We start from the raw sequence: 25,538 nt of genomic DNA on the forward strand, positions 1-25,538 counted from the left end.
TAATCGAGTCATGCCTGTGTTATTTTCGGGTTTTATCTATAAACCCTTAATCTATATATAACTTTGTGTCTCTATCGATATCAAGGCGGATTTTGGTCTATCATTTATGTAATGTCATCCCTAATCTTGATGCTTAGATTACTAATGTGGCCTTGTTGATAAATTCTTTCTCAATGACTACACACACATGCTACACTGTTTGGGGCATATCTTGAGTTCTAGAAGCCCAAATTAGATGATTCAACAACCCACGTGAAGATAACGAGATTCTATATCATTCTAAGGTGGTCCAGAGAGCAATATCTACCTGAAGCGGGCCCAAATTTCTGAAAAAAGTGAACTACGAATTTTACTGGGAAAAACCGAATCAGTTTGGGAAACTTATTTGTATTTTCCTTAAAATATTAAAATAGATTAATTAGATACATTTAGATACATCAGATATTATTATTAGGGATTAAGTTCCTAGAGAATAAAAAGGAGACTACGCTCAAGAGGGAAAAAGCTTGAAGAAGAGGAGATTGCTGCATCTACAGTTTTCATCTTTTCTCCTTACTTTTCCATTATGTTTATGTGTATTGGTTTCTTTTGAGATTATGAACTAATTTTCTCTCTAGGCCTTTAATAAATTCTCTTATTAATATATAAGTTGTATTCTTTTCTCCCTGTTTTTGTGGTGATTTTAGTTGTTTATATTGATTTGTATTTAATGCTTCTCAAAGATTGATCACCATTGAGATTGATTTTGTAATTTAGGTGAACTTGGAAGAGAAACCCTAAGTTAAGACCCAATTAATATATCTTAGGATTAATATTTATATTAATTTATGGTTAGGATAGTAATATACCTAAATACCCTAAGAAGTCCAATTAAGACGAAACTTAAAGTTATTTATGGTTTTAAATCTTACATAGGAATATGGGGGTTATTGCATAAATTAGAGTCACTTGAGATTCAGAAGGTCCTTGTGAATACATGATTGTCTTGGACTAATAATTATACCACGAGAATAGATGCTAAAGGAGAAACTTATTGAAGAACATTAGATGAAATTAAAGGCCTAGTTTTCATTCTCTTGGAATTTCTTATTCGCTTTTGTGTTAGTTTAATTATTTAGTGATAATTTAGTAAACTTCACTTAATTTTTATTTGACTTGAATTGAAAGAAAAGTAGTAATTGGTATTTAACATCTTATTAATAGTCTTTGTAGGAACAAATTTATATACTCCTTGTTGCGATAAGTACGATAGTTGAGTTTCGTGATGTAACTTTATTGGAGGAAGTGTTCCATATGAAGACTGGTATACCTTTGGGTAATTCCGAGAATGAACCCACTCAAACATCGAGTTCTATTCCTGATCATGTAAAAAAATGGCAAATATGGGGGCGGATCCTGGTAGTAACTCTACTCCTAATGAAGTAGAGGAACCTAGAAGGAGGAAGCGTGGAAAGGTAGTCAAGAACTTTGGAAGTAATTTTGTACCTTACAGTGTCGAGGATTAGCCTTTAACTTTATGTCAAGCCATGGATTATTCGGAGTCAAGGCATTAGAAAGGTGTTGTGAAGAGTGAAATTGACTCAACTGTTTCTAACGGAATATGGGAGTTAGTTGATCTCCCTCTTGGGTGTTCTACTATTGGATGTAAATGGATCTTTAAGAGGAAGCTAAACTCTTATGGCTCAATAAATAAGTACAAGGCTAGGCTATTTTCTAAGGGATTTAGGAAAATAGAAGGCATTGACTATTTTGATACATACTCTCCTGTTCCCGAATGATAACAATCAGAATGCTTCTTGCATTGGCTTTCGTACATGGTCTTATCATCCATCAAATGGATGTAAAGACAACTTTTCTTCATGGTGACCTTGAAGAAGAGATTTACAACTTCAAGCCCTACCAACAACAATTCAAAAATGGTAGTGAGAGTTGGTACCTGTGATTTTGATGAGGATGACTCTCCTTGCTCCAAAGCCATTAGTGCATAATTTCTAAGTTCCTCATCTTCATCATTATCAGAATCATCCCAACTTTTTCCTTCTACAATATAAGCTTTGCTATGTTGTTTCTTCAGAAGAGCTTCATACTTTGCTTCTAGTTCAAGATAAGCTTTATCTTTCTTTGCTTTCTTGGGTTTCCTACATTCTGTAGCAAAATGGCCTAGTTCATCACAATTGAAGCACCTTATCTTTGATATATCAACAAATCCAGTTTTGTAACCCTTTTTGCTATCAGATGTGTACTTCCCTTATCTTTCCAGTTGCTGTCTTTGTTGGATGATTGTCCTTTACCCGTGAAGAATCTTGGGTTCTTTACTCTAATGTTCGAGAACTTTCTTTCCAAATAGGCCATTGACCGATCAAGCTCATCAAGTTCATCTAGGGTATAGAACTCATCTTCTTCCAATTCCAGAATGACTTGTTCCTGTGAATAATTGGTTATTTGCTCACTTGTTGAGACAACTGGAGTCTGTGATCTTGACTCATCATTAGAGGTCTGGCTTTCATTGACAATTAGAGCACTTGAACCATCTACAACATGCCCCTGACCAGCTCTTAATGATTTTCTTTGAATCATTTCTTATTCATATGTTTTTAAGATTCCATACAGAACTTCCAGAGTTATTCTGCTCAAGTCTCTTCCTTCTCTGATTGCTGAAATTTTCTGTTCCAAATGATCAGGAAGTGTAAGAAAAAATTTCAAATTCACTTCTTCAGCTTTATAGTATTTTTCATGGAGCTGCAAGTCATTTATTAGCTTATTAAACCTTTCAAACACATCAATGATACTTTCTTTTGACTTAGCCATGAAACCCTCATACTGTGAAATCAGTATCCTTCTTTGATTAGATCTAACTTCTTCAGTTCCTTCATAGAGTATTTTAATCTTTTCCCAGATCTGCTTAGCAGTGTCACATTTGACAATGTTATTGTACATTACATTGTCAAGTGACTCTATCAATATCAGTTGTAAGCCACTATCTAGGGAAACTTTCTATTTCTCAGGCTCAGTGTACTCAAAAGGATCTTTTGGAGCATAATGAGCTGGAATGACCATATTGTTAGTGTAGGTGCCCTAGAGGCAATACATTATTCTTTTATCTTTATGTCAGTTCATCATTCAATAAATATATTTATTATGACCTTAATTACTGCGATATTTTGTTAGCATAATAAATGTCCTTAGAATCATGATACAAATTGTATAGTTTAAGTTCATGACTTGAACTTGAGATTATATAATATATCATATTCTTAAAGGTCCCTAGTCGAGTATTATTATATAGGACAATAATAATACATATATAGACTAGTATGTTGTTTGACAAGATAACCACATCTCATTGGTTATAAGTATGGGGATACTAAAGTCAATACATAGGTACATGTGAGAGTACGTGGTACTGGACATACCCACAGTGAGATTCTTCATGTTTAATAAAGTCATAAGAAAGACTCACAGTGATAATGGTGTAACAATCCTTTGACTTGAAATCATTATATTTCTATACGAGGATTAATATACTTTGACTACATTAAAAGTTACTTTTGATCGGGTGATGATAAAAGTGGACATCGGGTATATCATGAGTCGTATGAGAAATATGAATGATAGATAAAGGATTTAACCCTCCTATAATTAGGAGAGATTTTATTGGCCTCTTGATTGAGTGAGATTATAAAAGCATGGCCATGCTCAAATAATGATTTGTCTCGATAATCTACTCATGGATCAAGTAAACCCGGATTAAATGTTGAAGAGGATGACTAAATACATGCCTCGAGTTTAATCTATAATATGTATGGTTAAAGGGATTATATTACACGAAAAACATTAATCACGAAAGGTTTTATCTAATCACGATTTAATTATTGTTTAATTGGGTAAAAATGATGTATTACTAGATACCGCTCATTATTTATAATTTTATTAGAGAATAAAATTATTGCCAATTAAATAATAGCCTATAGGGTCGCACAAATAGAGCACTTAATGGAATAGTTAATTTAAATTATGGATTTAAATTAATTGATGATTATTTGAATTTTATTATAATTAAATAAGACTTAATTGAGATAATATAAATTTGAATTAAAAGGAATGTTTTTGCCCATAATAATTAAGTATGACTTAGTTATTAATTAAATAATAGAAATTCGTTTTTATTATTTAATCCAATACCTACTAGGGTTGGGCTTTGCTATTATGGGCCTTTTTAATCAGTCATTATAAATAGATAATGAGAGGTTAAAGAGGCTGGTACATTTTTTAAGAAAACCCTAGCAGCAAAGAGAGGCAGAGGCAATTCAGATCGTCAAGAAGGAGGCTAGTACATCCATTCCGTAGTCAAGTTCATGAGACGTTCTTGAAGGTACTTGTGTGGATACCATAGAGGTGTTTCTCCGAAAGGTAGACACAAAGCGTGATAGCTAGGATCTCCGTTGAGTTTGTGAAAGTTAATCTCTTGAAATGTATGATTCGTTATCTCCATAATCTGCCCATAATTATACATGGATCCTGTTTTTGGGTTTCGAAATTTTTGTTTTATTTACGTTTATCCGCTGCGTTTTATGCCTTCGGAACCCAACACATATCACCATCTGTAGATTCCTCAACTCTAACCATAGGAGTGAAGGGCCCATTTTTGAGAATCTGAATGTAGAGTGGATTGGTCATCCTGATAAACAACAACATTTTTTTCTTCCACAAGGCGTAGTTAGTTTTATCAAACGTAGAAATTTTGATGCTACTGATTTTCTGTGTATTCATTCTTTCAAGATCTTGAATCGGTTTACTTTCAGATTTTTCTATGATACCACTTGTTAGATAATGAATTACACACAAGGGGGGTTGAATGTGATTTAATATTTTTATGCTTTTCTTGAAGTATTTATGGATGTGAACAAAGTAAATTAAAACTTGCAGTGAAGTGTGTTAATATTGAAATTAAAGAAGCATTAAAAGTGAACACAGATCTTTCAAAACTCACTTAATTTTATATAAAAATTAAGAATGTTTTGCTACAAAATTTTTAAGCTCTTTGTTGATAAAGAGCTTAGCTGCTTACTTGAGAGAATACAAGATTTTCTTATCTAGTTTGTTACTTCTAACAAAAGACCAGTGTTAACTTTATATTATAGTTATCTACTGATTTACATAGTGTACAATAAGAGATGCTATTCACTTTAGTAAACTGTCACTTATCATTTCATTTTAGGAAAAGTATATCTTCCATTTCCGGCTTAGCATATCTTTGCATATTGTGTTAACTTTGATCTTCCTTTGTCAGTTAATCTTCACCCTTGATCTTGCACACTCTTCAAGCTCCTTTTTGTAGACTTGTCAATCCAACTGGTTGGATTGTTTGTTGATTGTTAATCTTGAATATTGAATTGTCTGTAATTTGTACTTTGAGATTTTACGTCGAGATCTCCAATTAGGCATATAGAGATCTTGACATTTTGATAAGTATATTGACTTATCGAGATCTCTAGTACTCCATAGTTGATTTGACTTTGGGAGGTCTCTGAGTTCTCTATAAGAGAATTTAGCTTATCGAGATCTCTCATCTTCATATCTTCACTTTGGTTTATCGATATCTCTGAGTTCTCTAGTGACTTATTGAGTTATCGATAACTCATAGTTCTCTAGTCAAATTTGACTTATCGATAACTCAGAGTTCTCTTGTGAATTTTGACTTGTCGATATCTCTGAGATCTCTAGTGAAATTTGACTTATCGATAACTCAGAGTTCTTTAATGAATTTTTACTTGTCGATAACTCTGAGTTCTCTAGTGAAGAAATGACTTGTCGATATCTCCAATCTTCATGTCTTCAATTTGGCTTGTTGATATCTCTGAGTTCTCTAGTAGCTTTCCTGAGTTCTCTATAAGTCATTCTGAAGTTCTCAAATGACTTCTCTATAACACTAAATCTGTGACTTGTAGAGATCTTGACTTCAATTTTTTTTCTCAAAACAGATTTATTCAACTCCAAGCTTCTTCATAATTCTTCTGAGGCATGATCTTCTTGATCTTCTTCCAGGTAGAATTTTTAGGCTTGATACTGTTTACAGAAAAAGACTCCAGTCTGCTCTTGATCATTTTTACAGACTTAAAATGTTACAATACAAAATACAAACTAAGATTTCAATACAACTTACCTAGGGTTGTCAATTTGACTTATTCTTGTTAAAGTGCAGGCATGTCTTGCACAACAGGAACAGAAATTTGTTGTATTAAATTTTTATCCCGTTCATTGAATATGTCATTCAGGATATCCTCATCCCATCATTTTTGATCATCAGCTAGCAATATTTGAGTAATATTTTCTAATTCCTCATGCATCTCTGTCGTGACATATCCATTATCAATGCATGGCTTCCATGGGACCTTCCTCTGGGTTTGGAACTAGTATCAACTTGTTGAAAATTAAGAAGGATTGAGCCCTAACAAGTGGCTTTACTTGGCACCTAAATAACAGAGTTTCATATTTAAGTTTACCGTTGTATTAAAATCTTAATTATTATTTTAAGATTGCGCGCATCAATTTTCCTGTTTTTATATTAATTTTCATTTTTACATTCGTCAGTTTTGTAACTGAAACCGAATCGATTATAATCGAATTGGGACTTTTTAAACCGAAACCGAATCCGAACCGGCGATTACGGTTTCCGATTTTAGAAACCGGTGGTATATGGTTACGGTTCCGGTTTTAAACGAAAACCGAGCTGAACCGACCCACGCTCTCCGCTAACCTACATACGTGGTGCCTATTATAGGTTGGCGGTAAGTAAGAAAAAATAAAAATGACATATTTAAATATCGATTTTTCTAGTACACTCATTGGTTCATACTAAGCATAAAAATTTATAATTTTTAAATTATATTGATTGGCTACTATTCTTTTATAGCCTGAGTATCCAAAATGACATCTCCGACATTAATAATAAAAATATTAACATATTGCAAAGCCATGTACCAACATAAGCTCTTTTTTCAGTGTAATATCCCGTAATTTTTAGAATAATAATAATAATAGGATATTGAAAAAAGGGATTAAAATTTGATTAAAATCTGATTCAAAATTTAGACCAGATTCTAATATGTCTAACTTGTGGGTTAAGATATAGGGTTTTTATCATTATAAATATACCATATTTGTATTCTTCATTTTTATTTATAAAATTCGTAGGGCTCTTCTCAGCAAAAATCAGTAGTCTTGTAAAATTTTTAGAAAATTCATCGCTAGTCAGAATTAATTGGTTCTGGACTTTTCGAAATATCTTTTCGTTCTCTACAACTTTCGTGTTTTGTATTTTTCAAGAAAACATCGTATAGAGGGTCAAAAAGACTAATTTCAGATCTCGTCAGGTTTTGAGGTAAGTTTTCGATCGATCTTGCTAGTGTTTTCAAAGTTATGTGATATACGTGTATATTTAATTATCAAAATTTGGGCTAAGTGATGATATACTTGAAAGTATTATGTGTTATTGTATATGTATTGTTGTATTTGTGTAAGTCTCGATAATAATTTTGGATCACTGATTTGTGCCATGATTTGTAAAAGAATCGAATAAGAACTTAGGACCGCGGTCACCGGATTGTAGTGACAGTTTTCAGAAAATTTAGGACCGTTTTCACCGGGTTGTAGTGGTCATGGCATGGGTTATTGATTTTGAATTATTGTGGTTTATGTGATATGTTTATTGTGTGTATCAAATAAGAATAAGAATAAGAATAAGAATAAGAATGTGTATCGAAAGAGTTTGTTTCGTATATCGTATCCTATATATTATTGTATTTTGTTATATGTGGATGTATTACTTGGCCTACTAGTTCGATCGATTGGTTTCTTGATGGGTTGTATAGCTCATTATTTACAACATCAGGTTTCGCCCTAGAGTTCGAGTTGAATAGTATTGGAGTTCAAGGACCTTAGTATTGAAGTAGATTGAATTTTGGATTTCCGCTTTTAGCTGCGCTTTGTAATAATGGTCTTTATAATGGATTTTTAATTAATAAATTATATTTTGTATTAATTTTGATTTAGAATTAATAGTCTGTAAGTGCGGACTGTTACATCCGACGAGTAGAAATTTTGAATCAAGATATTCCCAGAGTGCCGGTAGTTGGTTTAAGTGTCATTGCTTGAGTGACATTGAGCATAAATGCGAGGATTCGATTCCCTATACCAAACATTTTTCAATTTGGAGGTAAGGTTGAACAGGATGGAGTGTTTTTTTTTAATTCTCAGATATCGATGTTTAAATTTTTAATTTTTTTTACAAGTTATATTTTCAAATTAAATAATAAAATTATGGTTTATCATGGTTATGACTTCCTATTATACCCTGTAATCTTCGGATAATACAAGTATACAAACCTAAGACACATTCAAAAAATAAAGCTTTTGATTAAAACAAAATCCGGTGTAGTCTTTGTTAGATAAGTGTTGAATTGTCGGTACCTGTGCTATTTTTTTTCAATTTGAAAAATAAGAATTTCATTCAAAAAATAATTATTTACAAAATATCTTCATTTCACAAGTACTAAATAAGTGTTCAACGATCTAAAGTTTGAACTAATCCATCATAGACATTACATCTGTTGTAAGACTTACTAGTTAAGCCTAGAGCATTAGCACAATCTGATTTAAGATCACTAGCCATTATCAAAAGTGCCTTATTAATGGCATTAAGTTCTGCTACCAACAGACTCAAGTCCCAGCTGCGAAAATATTTGGATCGTTCTTGAATATTCATTGCATTTTTATCTCTTAACACTGAACAACACTGCACTCTCCATCTCCCTTGGCAATAGATGCAATCAGCATTGACCTTGAAACACTTCATTTGCTTTTTATAACTATCTCATTCTTCCCAGATACAAGTGTAGATTAAAGCACATTTATCTGAATTTTTATAGCGTCGGATGTCAGCCTTGTATACTTTATCATTCAACAGAGTTTTTGAACTATCATTTACGTACTAAGCAATTTGTAGGAACACACTAACAAACTATTTATTCTAAATTGGCAGGGACAAGTGCCCTGCAGGTCTCACTGCGTCAATGCCCCTATGTGCATAAATCAGTTGCCATTCTCATCACTACAAGGAAAACAAGCTTCAACAACGGTTTATGTTCGTTGTCTGATACCCTATTTTCCCGTTGACTATTGAGCCGCCGTCTATTAGTTGGATCAGACAACGACTAAAAAACATTGTCTGAGATTATACAGACAATGATTATGGATTAAGCCCGTTGTATTACATCCAGAAAAGACAACGTTTTTTGCTTGTTTTCATCGTAACAAGCGACATTACTCAAGGGTTCTCAGAAACTCAGAAAACCGTTGTGTAAGGTATAACATTAAAGCCAATCCTACAACACTTATTGTTGTATAAACGTTATTGTGTATTCAGATAGACAACAAAAATGAAATTGAGCTCGTAGAACTCTTGTAATAAATTTCTACACACAACAGTTTTGGATTTTAATGTATGGCATGATCAGATACATACAACTGTTTATTTGTCCAAACGTATTGCATGAATACCTTTGATACAATATCTTAATATTATATAGACAATGGTTTACTAGTGTTGTGAAAGTTAATTTTGCACCAAAGTTTTGTGTTCGAAAGCATTGTTTTAGTATTAAAGACATGACATTTTAATGAAGCTTGGTTCTTAAAAGCGTTGTCTTTCAGAAAATATAACAAGTAATCAAATGAAATTAACTTTGCAAATCTAAACAAAAGTTCTAAAGTTAATCCATGATCGAAAATTACAACAACATAGTTATACAAAAGCTAAAAGCATATTGATATCACTGCCTTCATGAGTCTAAGATTTCTACTAAAAATTAAAGAAAATATAGAGTCTACAAGGATTTGATGTTGGCTACTCAAAGCTCACTTGGCCTTTTCAGGTTCTCTTCACGTTTTCCGCAAGAGCTATGTTGTCCTTGCAATATCATTACAGCTTGTGATAGGCAATTTCCCAATCTGGAGAAATAATCTTCAAAATAAATCGACAACCACTCTTAAGTTAATATTCTTTTCCTTCCTGCATTATAAGAAAAACAAAGAACTGGATCTCTTAATATAAAGTGAAATCAAACCAAGACGTAATAGAAAATAAACAAATGCCCATAGTGTCACCTGGCTCACTTCCATGAAGAGACTGTCAATGTCCTGCTAAAGATACCACCTTTCCTCGCAGTTTCTCTTGGTGAAGATTGGGAGGTCCTGCTCGTTACAACTTCATCTTTTCCTCTTTTGTCAACCTCCTTTTTCAAATCATCTATCCCGACAATCTGTAGAGAAAGTCGAAGTACACATAAAATTCACTTAAAATAAGATTGACAAACTACATGCTAGGTTCTCAAAATTTCCAAATAAAAGGAGGCCACAAACATATACAGAAGGCAATTTGTAAACCAGGGCACATAGATTTGTAAAGTAATCCATAATTATGCTTCTTTTTTCGTAAATAGTTCAGCTGCTTTGTAGCTAGCTGATTACCTAAAAATAGTTTCAAAAACCCTTAAAATAAACGTCCATATTTCAACATTTAAGGTTACAGACACTACTACAAAAACGTACAGTACTACTGGCATAATGTTCTCCCATCAGTACATCATTTGAAAATACCTGTTCAACACATCATCATTAGTGTTGCTAATAAATCAGTACATAGACTTCTTAAGCTACATTGTTACGTCATACCTTCACTTGTACACTAAACTTATGAAGTAAAAGCGATACATATTATTTTTCCTAAGAAATAAGAACTCCCTTAACACTATAATATAACAACTTATATTTTTCTTTCACGGATATTTTCTACGCATAAAATAAATAAATGTTATACTTTATGGGGGAACTGAACTTAAAATTCAGGGGACACAATTATGAATATTGTTAGCTGAGTGGGAGAACAATACGAACTGCAGGATGCAAAAGAGCTAGTCACACTAAATCTATATACATTATTAACAAGAATAATTTGTTATGTACATTCTCCAAAAGTGAAATATCAGGAATTCTATAAAAATGTATCCCCACGGGTGCTCATAGCTCTTAAGTCGCAATCCAGACTGCACCTTAATCAACTTATGCTCCAGGAGAACAAATAAGCCTGCTAGATTAACTATACCTACTGGTAGACACTACTAGTAACATATCTTGTTTTGTTCACTAGTTGAATAAAAAGAAACCATCTGCCATTGCAAAATCATTCAACAGTTGTCTCAAGACAGATCATTTTTATATCATAATTTCAATCTTACTAGTTACTAAATGAAGTCAACTAAGAACTAGACTATTTCTTTAATATCTTAACTGGCGAGAAAATTTTAGAAATGAATAACAAATGAAAGATACAAGTAAAGATGTGATACAGTTCAGGCCATATCATACAGTTTCGTATTTGAGGAGCTTCAGTCTCTTCCTTCTTTGTTTGTCATTCTGAAATTCCTGTTTCATGACCACAAGTATAAGGGGTTTAGCATGCTAAAAGCTAATACTGATGACTGTTTTGACTTTTTATGAAGCAAATGAATAGGAGTAATGATACCGTAACATAGAAGCGGGAAGATTGAAAAAAATAAAGAAGAACCAACCTCATACATTACTTTCTTATTGACTGGTGCAGTGTTGTCACAAAGAAGCCACTCAATGGTTGCTTTCAGTTTTAAGAACTCGCCCTCACTTTCGTCATCTACGGACTATAAAATTAGAATCAATCAGCAATTGCAAGATAATCTCTGTTGCTTTAATTTAGTTTACCAACTCAACCATGAAAAAAGCATAAAAAGTTAAGAAATTGTAATAAAACCACAAACTCAAGAGCATTGGGAACATAAGGCTAAAAGAACAGGGTGAGAGACAAAACAGAGCTCCCTAACCATAAAGGAAAAAGGAAAAATATACAACAGAAATCGGTTTTTAACTAATTAAAACACACACCAATAAAAACCCCCAAATTCAATATATAAGAATTCAATACAAGGTAAACAAAAAACAAAAAAAACAAGACAAGTAAATACCTTTCGCTTAACAAATCGAACAATGGTTTGTGTTTGAGAATCTAGCTTTTGAATAAATTAAGTTGGGGTTATTCCTTAAGAGACCTGGTTTTCAATTTGAATTGAAAGAGATGAGAGTTTAGAGAAAATTTGACATGGATAAAATAGGGTTCTAATAGCAAAGACGTGACATATTGAGGTGGAGAAAAATGGGAGATAGAGGAGTTAGGGGAGAGGGTGGGAGAGGGAAAGAGCAGCTATGAGAGAAAAAGATAGAGCGGCCCATATTTAGGGTTATGGCCGTAGTGTTTGTGAGAGATAAAAGGGGGATTTGTAATTTAAGGGGGAACTGAAATATTGACAAAGGGGGATGAAACAATACGAGGGAATTTAAAATAATTTACTAAATAAAAACTTTAAATTTAGGTGATAAAAGAAAAAAATAATAATTTTTGATTACATGTATTGTTAGAAAATTTAGTTATTTTTATTATATGTTTATGAAACAGAATTAAAATTAATTTCAAGATCTTAATATTACGCACATTTAAGCAATCTCATTTAAAAAAATAGTGCTCCTACTAGATTTTTTTGTTGTTCAGGTGTAACGTAAAAATTTTAAAATACTTTTAAATAAATAAAATCACTACATCAGTACCATTGGAGCGTTAATCGGGGATGAGTATGGTGTTCAAAAGTAGTGCTTTTACAAGATTTTTATATTCCTTTGATTCAAGATAAATTTGAAATTTTTTAATAATTTTTAATATGAATGAAATGAGTATATCTAAACATCTTGTATCATTGAAAAAATCATTTAAAAAATTTATCGTACGAGTCTCATATTCAGAAGTAGTGTTTTTACCAGATTTTTCTAATCTTGACATTCAAGATAAATTTGAAATTTTTTAATACTTTTTTATATGAATTAAATGAATTTATGTATCATTTAGCAAAAAAATAATAATTTATGTACATATCACTACGGCTGGATCGTCAAAAAAATCATTTAAAAATTTTATTTAGTTAATCGGGGATGAGTCTCGTGTTCGGAAGTCGCGCTTTTACCAAATTTTTCTATTCCTATTTATTTATTTATATATTATAATTAAATACTTATCTTTATTGTACTTTATATTAATAGAATAATATTTATTTTAAATAATTTCACATAATTTTTTATATAAAATTATTTGAAACAAATTTGAAAAAATTTCAATTATTTTTCTATATAACTAACGTTAATATATATTAATATTATGCAAAATGATCCTAAAACCATTTAAAAATTAATCTTGTAAATCGGGAACGAGTCTTGTTGTCGGGAGGGGTACTTTTACCGGATTTTTCTAATCCTGACATGCAAGATGAAGTTCAAATTTTTTAATAATTTTTTCATATGACTAAAATTGATATATCTTAACATCCGTACGGTTGGATCGTCAAAAAAATCATTTTTAAAATTAATCTTGTAAATCTGGAACGAGTCTCGTTGTTGGGAGGGGTACTTTTACCAGATTTTTCTAATCCTGTCTTGCAAGATGGACTTCAAATTTTTTAATAATTTTTTCATATGACTAAAATTGATATATCTTAACATCCGTACGGTTGGATCGTCGAAAAAATCATTTTAAAAAATTAATCCTGTAAATCGGGAACGAGTCTCATTGTCGGGAGGGGTACTTTTACCCGATTTTTCTAATCCTGGCATGCAAAATTAATTTCAAATTTTTTAATAATTTTTTCTTATGACTAAAATCGATATATCTTAACATCCGTACGGTTGGATCGCCGAAAAATCATTTTAAAAAATTAATCCTGTAAATCGGGAACGAGTCTCGTTGTCGGGAGGGGTACTTTTACCCGATTTTTCTAATCCTGGCATGCAAAATGAATTTCAAATTTTTTAATAATTTTTTCTTATGACTAAAATCGATATATCTTAACATCCGTACGGTTGGATCACCGAAAAATCATTTTAAAAAATTAATCCTGTAAATCGGGAACGAGTCTCGTTGTTGGGAGGGGTACTTTTACCAGATTTTTCTAATCCTGGCATGCAAAATGAATTTCAAATTTTTTAATATTTTTTTCTTATGACTAAAATCGATATATCTTAACATCCGTACGGTTGGATCGTCGAAAAATCATTTTAAAAAATTAATCCTGTAAATCGGGAACGAGTCTCGTTGTCGGGAGGGGTACTTTTACCAGATTTTTCTAATCCTGGCATGCAAAATGAATTTCAATTTTTTTAATAATTTGTTCTTATGACTAAAATCGATATATCTTAACATCCGTACGGTTGGATCATCGAAAAATCATTTTAAAAAATTAATCCTGTAAATCGGGAACGAGTCTCGTTGTCGGGAGGGGTACTTTTACCAGATTTTTCTAATCCTGACATGCAAAATGAATTTCAAATTTTTTAATAATTTTTTATTATGACTAAAATCAATATATCCTAACATCCGTATGGTTGGATCGTCGAAAAATCATTTTAAAAAAATAATCCTGTAAATCGGGAACGAGTCTCGTTGTCGGGAGGGGTACTTTTACCAGATTTTTCTAATATTGGCATGCAAAATGAATTTCAAATTTTTTAATAATTTTTTCTTATGACTAAAATCGATATATCCTAATATCCGTACGGTTGGATCGTCGAAAAATCATTTTAAAAAATTAATCCTGTAAATCGGGAACGAGTCTCGTTGTCGGGAGGGGTACTTTTACCAGATTTTTCTAATCCTGACATTCGAGATGAATTTCAAATTTTTTAATACTTTTTTCATGTGACTAAAATGAGTATTTCTTAATATCCGTACGGTTAGATCCTCTAAAAAATCATTAAAAAAATTTATCTTTTTCATCAGGTATGAAAAAAATCTAGTACGAGGCAACACCCAACGGTTTTTTATGAAAAAGTCTTGTTTGAAATAAATTGTGACAACAGGGTTTTTGATAAAAACCGTTGTCTTAGATGATCAACTTTTTTAAATCTTACGGCTGATATTAAATCTACTTTTAATCAACGGCTCTAATTACACCAACTCAACAATCCAAGTGAATGTTTTTCCCCAATCACATGGTGCCACCTCATCACAAGCAACACTTCAGAAATTTCAAGAATCAGACTTACAGACAACGGTTTTTTATGAAAAAAGGTTGTCTTAGATTAACATTGACAACATTTATTTGAACAAAAGCTGTTGTGTAAGCGTAGCAGCGTTTTTTAATCTAATGGCTGATATTAAATATACATTCAATCAACTGCTCTTATTACACCAACTCAGCAATCCAAGTGAATGTTTTTTCACCAATCACATGGTGCAACCTCATCACAAACAAGTGTGAAAAAATCTTTTAAAAAATTTATCTTGTTCATCGGGAACGAATCCCGTGTTGGGAAGAAGTGCTTTTACCAGATTTTTCTAATCCTGACATTCGAGATGAATTTGAAATTTTTTAATACTTTTTTCATGTAACTAAAATAAGTATATCTTAACATCCGTACGGTTGGATCGTTGAAAAAATCATTTAAAAAAATTATCTTGTTCATCGTGAAAGAATTTCATGTTGGGAAGTAGTGCTTTTACCAGATTTTTCTAAACCTGACATTCGAGATGAATTTGAAATTTTTTAATACTTTTTTCATGTGACTAAAATAAGTATATCTTCACATCCGTACGGTTGGATCGTCAAAAAAATCATTTAAAAAATTTATCTTCTTCATCGGGAACGAATCCCGTGTTGGGAAGTAGTGCTTTTACCAGATTTTTCTAATCTTGACATTCGAGATGAATTTGAAATTTTTTAATACTTTTTTCATGTGACTAAAATAAGTATTTCTTAACATCCGTACGGTTGGATCATTTAAAAAATAATTTTAAAATTTATCTCTTTTATCGGGTATGGAAAAAAATCTAGTACGGGGCAACATCCAACGGTTTTCTATGAAAAAGTCTTGTCTGAAATAAATAGTGACAACAGTTTTTTTGAAAAAAAAACCGTTGTTTTAGATGATCGACTTTTTTAAATCCTACGGCTGATATTAAATATACTTTTAATCAACGGCTCTAATTACACCAACTCAACAATCCAAGTGAATGTTTTTTCACCAATCACATGGTGCCACCTCATCACAAGCAATGCTTCTGAAATTTCAAGAATCAGACTTACAGACAACGGTTTTCTATGAAAAAAGGTTATCTTAGATGAACATTGACAACATTTATTTGAACAAAAGCTGTTGTGTAAGCGTAGCAGCGTTTTTTAATCTAATGGCTGATATTAAATATACTTTCAATCAACTGCTCTTTTTACACCAACTCAGCAATCCAAGTGAATGTTTTTTCACCAATCACATGGTGCCACCTCATCTCCTCTTAATGAACGTCTCTCATTATACCAGCTCACCAATACAAGTGACAATGGTTTTATGAGCAAAACGCTTGTGTGATGTCGTGACATACAACAGAATAAAAACACTTGTATGTCAAGTGATATTTAGACAACACAATGGAAGTACGTTGTTTGATTCCAGCTTAACTAATCCATTGAGAAAACACTTGTCTCATTCTAACAACGGTGTTTCACAACGTTGTCTCCATTACTTTCAGACAATGCAAAATTAAACTGTTTTACAAACTACCTCATTTGCACAACATATCTTTAGAAAGGCTTGTCTGTGTCGATTACCTAGACAATAGTTTTTAAAGCATTGTAGGAATGATGAAATCTTTTTATTTAAACAACACCTTATCTCATAAAACGGTTGTCTGATACGATATGCTAGACAACAGTTTTAAACCTATTGTAGTAAAGGGATTCACACAACACCCGTTTTCTGGTTTTAAAAAACTGTTGTGTAAAATTTCTGGGCAACACTTTTTTGGTCAAGCGTTGTCTGATGGGTGTTGTCCCTAGAGGTCCCAATGACAGGTCTACTATGTTACAATCAAAGTCATTTCTCTAGTTTACAGATGTTGATATGCACGCACATGACATGTAGAATCCTCAAGAAAATTAGGAACTAAATGATATTACAACATGTGATGAAGATATATGAGAAAAAAATAGATTTATATGATAATGAAATATCTACGAAACTACAGTAGCAAGTCATGGGAGGCTGAGAAGTGGTTTGTAGGTGATCATTGATCAGGCAGCGCGTATAATAATTTGTTGAGCCATTTTGAAAATGCTATCCTACAAATGATATCAATCATGATGATCTTGAACAGAGCTTCCGTGGATAGGCAATCTCCATCATGGATCTTACTATTTCTTCAATGTCATATTTGACAAATGACCACTTAAGGAGCCGGAAGAGGTAATTCTCTTGTGGATGCGGATTTAATATGCAGTCCAACATAACAAAGCAGTTGATTACAGCTATTAAGAAGAATACTCATATACGGAGCCAGCATAAACAACAACCTTATGGGCATTGCAACATAATAAATAATCACTACCTTCCCATCCAGCAATGCAGAACATCTAAATTTAATGAGTCTGAGTTTAGTGGGAAGTCTTCCATAGTTCCATGACATGGTATCTATTCAATGAAGACATATCTTTGAATGCAAAGTTTGTGCCACAAAAAGTTGGTCCAGTTGATCTTATGCTCTCCTAACTAATCTTGGTTTTTGTAATCATTTTGATTTCAGTCAAATCCCATACATACACATCCCCCCTTGTGCATTTGGAATGGCATAGTATTGTTGTAGTTCGGGATCCATTTGAGGCATTTTCCATGAGATAATTTCAATACTCAAACTGACCATGGAAGAGGAAGCGAGTTGATCAGAAATAATTTTGTGATTATACCATGGTTCATGCTACAACCCAATGTTGTTTTCATTTCCCAGTTTGACTTGAAAATGCCATCTATCCATAACTCTTTCCAAGACTGATAAGAACAAAATGCTGATTCCAGAAAGATTTATGAATGGAGACAATTACTGCTTCAATGAGCTGACCTCGGCCCACATAAGATATGAACTTGGTAGTCCATGTTATTATTTGCTCCAGGACTGAATGTATTTTCTTATTTTTTTAGTTAGTATACTTAGCCTGCAACAACTAGTATAGTATACCTAGCCATTAAGTAGTTCCTTTTCTCGAAGAAATAGCTAGTCTGGTTCTTATCTTTCTTGATTAGAATTTGAGTCATTTAGATAGCTGTTTAGTATGAGCACATATAAAATGCTGTTTTACTGACGGATAAATATAAGAACTCCTATTGTTTCATACCAGTTTTCTCCGTATTAGTTCAGCATACCTGTTTTCTCTGTATTAGTTCAACAACAAATCATATGCGTTTTTCATTATAAAACTAACAGTCCAATTGAGAATCCTTTTAATTAACCTTTCTATCAAAAGGGCACAATTTTTGAAGGTCACCTGGTAGCTATCACTGGAACCCCTAAGAATTCAACTAGGAGCCTTCCTCTAGAAAATCCCCCACATTTCTTTCAAACCAGTCCACAGTTGTTTTGCATTTCTGAAGTGAGAGTTACACTCCTGGGATCCAAAATGGAATCAAAGTGAATATCAATATGATCAATAACTCAATATCATTATTATTAGACTCCATTTCAAAGTTTTCTTGGAAGAAATTGACCTATCATGACCAGTAACAGTGTCACCATTATTTTCATTTATAGCAAAGATTTTGGAGGAGTTCTAGTGATCTTTAAATTGATTAAAGAAAAAAGAAGTGTTCCTATCTCCCTCATTGAGCCATCTTGTTTGTCATTATCTGATTCAAGTAACAGCTGCAAATGCAGGAACTTATTGCTGCAACTAAAAAAATCTTTTTTATTCTTTTTTCTCCATCTCAATGTACTTTCTACATGCACCAACTGTATTATGTTTGAGGAAGGAAAAATAAGTAGTTAAATGTGACAATAGTGTAAAGATGTGTCAAATAATATGATTTGAAAATTATAGATTGTGTCATAAGAAGATTTGGAAAGTTTTTTAACACTCCTTTGCTAAAAGTTTTTTAACACTACTCGCTAGTACAAATGAATTAGCCACCATGAAACAAATATATATCCAGTTGCATGAATTTCTCACAGGGAGGAAGAACAACACAGGAAATTAATTGTCATAGTTACATAGTTTATTACTTTTCAAACTTAAAATTGATAAAGAAAACATGTATTATGTAACTTCTTTAGATATAACAAAGTCCTGAGCCTATTGGCACATGGAAAATGGTTTATGGTAGGCTATTACCATTCGAACCTGCAGCACTACCTGAAGTTCCATCAATGTGACCATCCCTTACAAAACCTCTCACTGCCATCACCCCTTGAATATCATAATCTAGTTCAGATGTAGCACCAATCCTCCCAATACTAGTATCCAATGAGCTCCTGATTTCAGGGAGCTCACCCCTCAACCGGGGATGCTCGTCACCTCCATATGCACGAAAGTGATTTAGATAGAGAAATAGTGGGCCAATGTACCTGTAGAACCCATGATTGTTCATTGCTATTAACACATCCTCACCAGTGATGGTTGTCCGCTTCTCCTCCATGCACCTAGTGTTTGCTTGAGTTGTCATAAATCTGATAAATTTGGACACACATTCCTGGATTGATATTACTGCACCAGCAGATATCACACCATCATTTGGCACCATCCTGCTCATCTGGCTTAACACATATATTCAGCCGGCAACAAGTTTCCTGACATGATCCAATTTTCTTATTAGCTTACATAGTTGTACACAATAGGTATATAACATTACCTCACATTACTTTAAAAATAGTTGTCAATAACATTACACTCACATTTTGTGATTGATTACCGTATTCATATTATTAGAAGGAAAACTGTTAATAAGATTTGTATATTTTAATTTTTTTATTATTGTAAAGTATGAATTTGGAATTGTATTTTATCTATCAAATGACTCTAATAAATAACAAACAAAATATTTTCCTGGAAGACTAAAGTTTATTTAAAATTTATTTAAGGCTAAAACATATAGAATTGTGTATTTTATTAGTACTGTCAATCCATTTGCAGAAGAGAGTATATATTGAAATACATTCACCACAAAGTAAGTGCATAAACACATAAACTCTTACTAAACTCCTACTAAAATATATGGAGACCATTCTAAAAAATTAATACTACTTTAATAAAAAATAACATAAAAATATATTAACTATATCAAAGCACATCAAGCTCAAAAATTGTAAAATGATAAATAAATAAATGATCCACCTAGATAAAGAGTGAGATGATAGAAATGATTGACCTGAATCTCTAGGTTGTTGTCTACTAATATCCAGGCCATAATAAAAACTATCTCTTTCTTGAAATTTTCTCTTCATCTCCCTGAATTTCAAGGCAACTCTGGACACAAGACTCAAAATGGAAAAAAACCCCTTATTTCTTTCAAGAGAAATAAATTAGCCTTTTATTTATAAACGTGGAAAGGCCTAACACGTTGATAATAATGTGACACGCACATGTACATGCACACTAATGTACATGCACACTGACACGTGAACGGGTGATGTGTATATACACAGTATAAAGTGAAATTTTAAGAACAAGTGTTATACAGACAAAAAAATATTTAAATTATATATCCCACATTTAAAAATGTCTTATATATATTGTAAATTAATAAATGGTAAATAAATAACTCCTACTCAATGGAAAAATATAATTAATATAGACAATATTTTTAACCATTATAATCAATTTTTCTTTTATGTTTTGTCAAATATAATTAACTTTAAATATGTTTATTAGAATCATTGGTATTCTCACGGGTATTCTAGTGGGCGACACACATATATGTTAAAATGAACTATTTTTATAAGTACACATAATAATTAAAAATGAATAAATATTATTTTTTAATATATTATATAAAAACATAAATTTGAATAATAAAAATATTAAATAAACACAGTCACTAGTACAATATTTTGTTAATCTTAATGATGACATGTCAATTTTTCGTTTTAAATATCCTGTGCGCATTCTAGAAATAAAAAATATTACATGTATATTGTATACAAAGTAAAATGAACATAAATAATTTAGTCTAAGTTTTAGCATACTTTGATAAACATTAAATACTACAAGCCAATAACAATAATAAGAGCTCAATTTTTTTTTTTAAAAAGCTCAATTTTTTGGTGCAGTTTGGTCATTATTTTCTCCAATATTAACAAAACTAAAAATTTAGAATAAAATACAATGTATACCAATTTGCACCAATATTTGATAAACTAAGGGGAAGATCTTATGTGAACTTGAAATATGCATTAATATAAACTGCATCCCATTAGGCATGATAAAACCTAGAGTAGTTAACCACTCCACATGCAATAAGTACCTTACTCTAACAAAAGTATTGACACTTAGACCAAACACAACTAAAACTTCTTTTAAGTGTTGTAAAATATCCTTTCACTCATTAATGATCGTATCAAAATAAGACTTCCATCCCTTTGCATTAATCGCATCCACCATCCTTTTGCATCACACTTAAATATGCATTTGTTCGTCCTCTACATCTTAGTCCATGATATTGTCTCGCGAAAACCTATTGTTTCAACTTCTTTATATTACACTCCACCCTAAAGCACCCTGCTACGAGTTTGAATAAAGCATCCCCGGCGGTTCCGAATAATAAAACCCAACCCATCTGTCCGGTCCTCATTAGGCATGCCGCATCATTATTAATTTATACCCACCCATCAGGTAGCTTGCATCGTATTCTATACCAGAGTCTACTACATGCTTTCTTCGATGCAGATTCTACAACATGATATGTATATATAGAGGATAATCACATCCACCATCCTTTTACATCACACTCAAATATGCATTTGTTCGTCCGCTACATCTTAGTCTATGATATTGCCTCACGAAAACCTATTGTTTCAACTTCTCTAGATTACACTCTACCCTAAAGCACCGTGCTACGAGATTGAATAAAGCGACCCCGGCCGTTCTGAATAATAAAACCCACCCCACCTATCCAGTCCTCATTTGGCATGCCACATCATTATTAATTTTTATCCACCCATCAGGTAGCTTGCACCATATTCTACACCAGATTCTACTACATGCTTTCTTCGATGCAAATTCTACTACATGATATGTATATGCAGAGGATAATCACATCCACCATCCTTTTACATCACACTCAAATATGTATTTGTTCGTCCTCTATATCTTAGTCCATGATATTGCCTTATGAAAACCTATTGTTTCAACTTCTCTAGATTACACTCTACCCTAAAGCACCGAGCTACGAGATTGAATAAAGCGTCCCCGGCCGTTACGAATAATAAAACCCACCCCATATGTCCAGTCCTCATTTGGCATGCCGTATCATTATTAATTTTTACCCACCCATCAGGTAGCTTGCACCATATTCTACACCAGATTCTACTACATGCTTTCTTCGATGCATATTGCTTAGCCATTTCCCCTAGCCTGGTTTCATTCCACTACAAGGAAAACAAGCTTCAACAACGGTTTATGTCCGTTGTATGATACCCTATTTTTCCGTTGACTATTGAGCCGCCGTCTTTTAGTTGGATCAGACAACGGCTAAAAAACATTGTCTAAGATTATACAGACAATGATTATGGATTAAGCCCGTTGTATTACATCAAGAAAATACAACGTTTTTTGCTTGTTTTTGTTGTAACAAGCGACATTACTCAATGGTTCTCACAAACTCAGAAAACCGTTGTGTAAGGTATAACATTAAAACCAATCGTACAACACTTATTATTGTATAAACGTTGTTGTGTATTCAGATAGACAACAAAAATGAAATTGAGCTCGTAGAACTCTTGTAATAAATTTCTACACACAACAGTTTTGGATTTTATTGTATGGCATGATCAGATACATACAACTGTTTATTTGTCCAAACGTATTGCATGAATACCTTTGATACAATATCTTAATATTATATAGACAATGGTTTACTAGTGTTGTGAGAGTTAATTTTTCACCAAAGTTTTGTGTTCGAAAACATTGTTTTAGTATTAAAGACATGATATTTTAATGAAGCTTGGTTGGTAAAAGCGTTGTCTTACACAAAATATAACAAGTAATCAAATGAAATTAACTTTGCAAATCTAAACAAAAGTTCTAAAGTTAATCCATGATCGAAAATCACAGCAACATAGTTATACAAAAGCTAAAAGCATATTGATATCACTGCCTTCATGAGTCTAAGATTTCTACTACAAATTAAAGAAAATATAGAGTCTACAAGCTCTTCACGTCTTCCGCAAGAGCTATGTTGTCCTTGCAATATCATTACAGCATGTGATAGGCAATTTCCCAATCTGGAGAAAACAATCTTCAAAATAAATCGACAACATAATTACATAATTACATAATTACATAATTATATAATTATAACATAATTACATATAACATAATTACATAAAAAATCATTTATCCTTGTGACAAACTTTTGGATGTGATTGACCTAAATGATCAGAATAGCTATATGATCAGAGAGAACAATAAACAGATTGTTTGGTAATGAGGAGAGCACTACAAAAGAATACAATTATAGGTGAACAAGAAATAAGTTTTGTCTGGTTCATAATTCTTGGGGGTTTCAAAAATAGGTAGGTTCTTAATAGGAACAATGATATTATTAGTTCTCTCTGATCCGGGGCTTGTTCAATGAGGTTTAGGCGTTTAGCCTTTTATTAACATACACAAGTTGATGTCATATTGGTCAAAAAATAGAAGTTCCAGGAGATTGAATAATTTCTTCTACATGCAAAAGGCTTGAAATTGGAGACTACAACTCCATCAAAATTTCGCTCAGAGCATGCATGCAAAAAATCAACTATACTACCAATTACCAGGCATTTACCATGGATATGAACTTCTGAGATTCATGCTAACAAATATTGATCGGAAGGAGAATTAGACCAGAGAAGAAAATAAGCACAAAAGAGAAAGAGAGAAGGATAAAAAGAGGACACCGTTTTCTTAATGTCAATCTTTGTCAGGAAAATGATGGAAGAACACGAGCTTTTAATAAAGAAAGCAGACCTTTGATCCAAGCCCTAACTATAAATTAGAGTAATGGCATTTAGTGGTGTCAAATTGCAATTCCCTGTGCTAGTTCTCCTACCAGAATATGTGCCCATATCCTAAGTGGTCCAACATTAACTTTGCACCAAGTGGAAAAGATTATTATGTTACCTTGAAAGCGAAAGAACATAGACTATGGGCATTGCTCTTCTAAAGAATCGGATCATAGAGAATACCTAATCTTGTAAGAACTCTGAATCCACCGTCCAAGTCTTATTGCATCAAACTATCCCCAGAAATTGACGAGTATTCTGGATATAAGCAAGAGGAGTAAACATCATGTCAAGCTGAAAGTTGCCTAATAATATGATTATACAAGAGAGTATATTCGGAAACAAAGTAATTTCCCTCAATAGAGTGTTACATAAACAAACTTCATCGACAATTTATCTTTAAAAACAAACTGCAATGAAGAACGATCACAATCTTAAAGATTACTTGAATGACACTGTCAAGTTGGTGAAGCCAGTACTAGTATTATGCTCCTTACTTTTGCTTTTTACTGAATATATCTCATGCACTTGTGAAAGGAAGAAAGATTACCTCTTTTTGACATGCAATGTCAGAAGTGAATATTCATGTCTGCCACCTTTCATAATAGGAGTCACAGCAATGTCTCCAACTTAATCAGATAGAGTTTATTAGAGAAATTAGGCAACCATATACACTTACAACAGTTTGAGCAGAGGAGAGAAAATGCCTCAAATGCAGGGCTAGTAAAGATTGACACAATGAATCTGAAGAAAGAATACTTAAAGAGTACAAATATATGACTGCATGTGTTCCTGAAATCACATCCTATACCTGCAATTGCAAACATTGTCCAAAACTATAGGCTGATAGAAGAATGTAAAGAGTTGTATGAGTATTTTGATTAGTCTAATTCCATTTCAAATGGAGCTCAACACTTTAAAGAGTGTTGATCAATATTTCATTCTTCCATCTGTGCAATACAACTTAAGTTAAACAGCTAATTCATTCCAACTGAAGTAACTACCCAGTTTCGGACCAATAATCATACCAAAAATCCCTTCTTTAGCCTTTTGGCTGATAATCATAACCAAATTTCACTAATTCTTGCGACCTCAAAAAACTTAAATGTAACAAAATGTGCAACATACCCATATTACTATCTCTCCTTATTTTTCTTTCATTCACCTTTCAAATACATGTGTCACATACACACGCGACGTTCCATTTTATTCTTCTTAACCTCCCGTAAGAGATACAATATTTAACTATTACACTAACACTTTGGAGGTACACACGTTCCATTATAAACAACTTTAATTTCAGTCCCGAACCTCCATAATTTTCAAATTTTGACAAAATCAACACCTACTAATCACGTTACACGTATATACTCCAGTCCCCGGAACATAACAA

At 32.5% G+C, this 25,538-nt stretch overlaps 1 protein-coding gene and 1 long non-coding RNA gene across 2 annotated transcripts; both read right to left on the reverse strand.

Annotated features, from left to right (window-relative positions):
• Positions 1-10,187: 10,187 nt before the first annotated feature.
• Positions 10,188-12,327, reverse strand: LOC141696894 (uncharacterized). Its single transcript, XR_012564542.1, has 4 exons — positions 12,054-12,327; positions 11,628-11,732; positions 11,425-11,481; positions 10,188-10,319 (listed from the first exon to the last, which is right to left on the reverse strand). It is a non-coding gene; the product is annotated as an uncharacterized LOC141696894 (long non-coding RNA).
• Positions 12,328-19,260: 6,933 nt separating this feature from the next.
• LOC141696212 (nuclear transcription factor Y subunit B-9-like) lies at positions 19,261-19,686 on the reverse strand. Its single transcript, XM_074500386.1, has one exon. It carries the CDS (start codon positions 19,684-19,686, stop codon positions 19,261-19,263), a length of 426 nt encoding a protein of 141 aa, XP_074356487.1.
• Between the last annotated feature and the right edge of the window lie 5,852 nt (positions 19,687-25,538).

This window comes from Apium graveolens, chromosome 11, assembly GCF_009905375.1.
Source record: "Apium graveolens cultivar Ventura chromosome 11, ASM990537v1, whole genome shotgun sequence".
NCBI classification, from domain to species: domain Eukaryota; kingdom Viridiplantae; phylum Streptophyta; class Magnoliopsida; order Apiales; family Apiaceae; genus Apium; species Apium graveolens.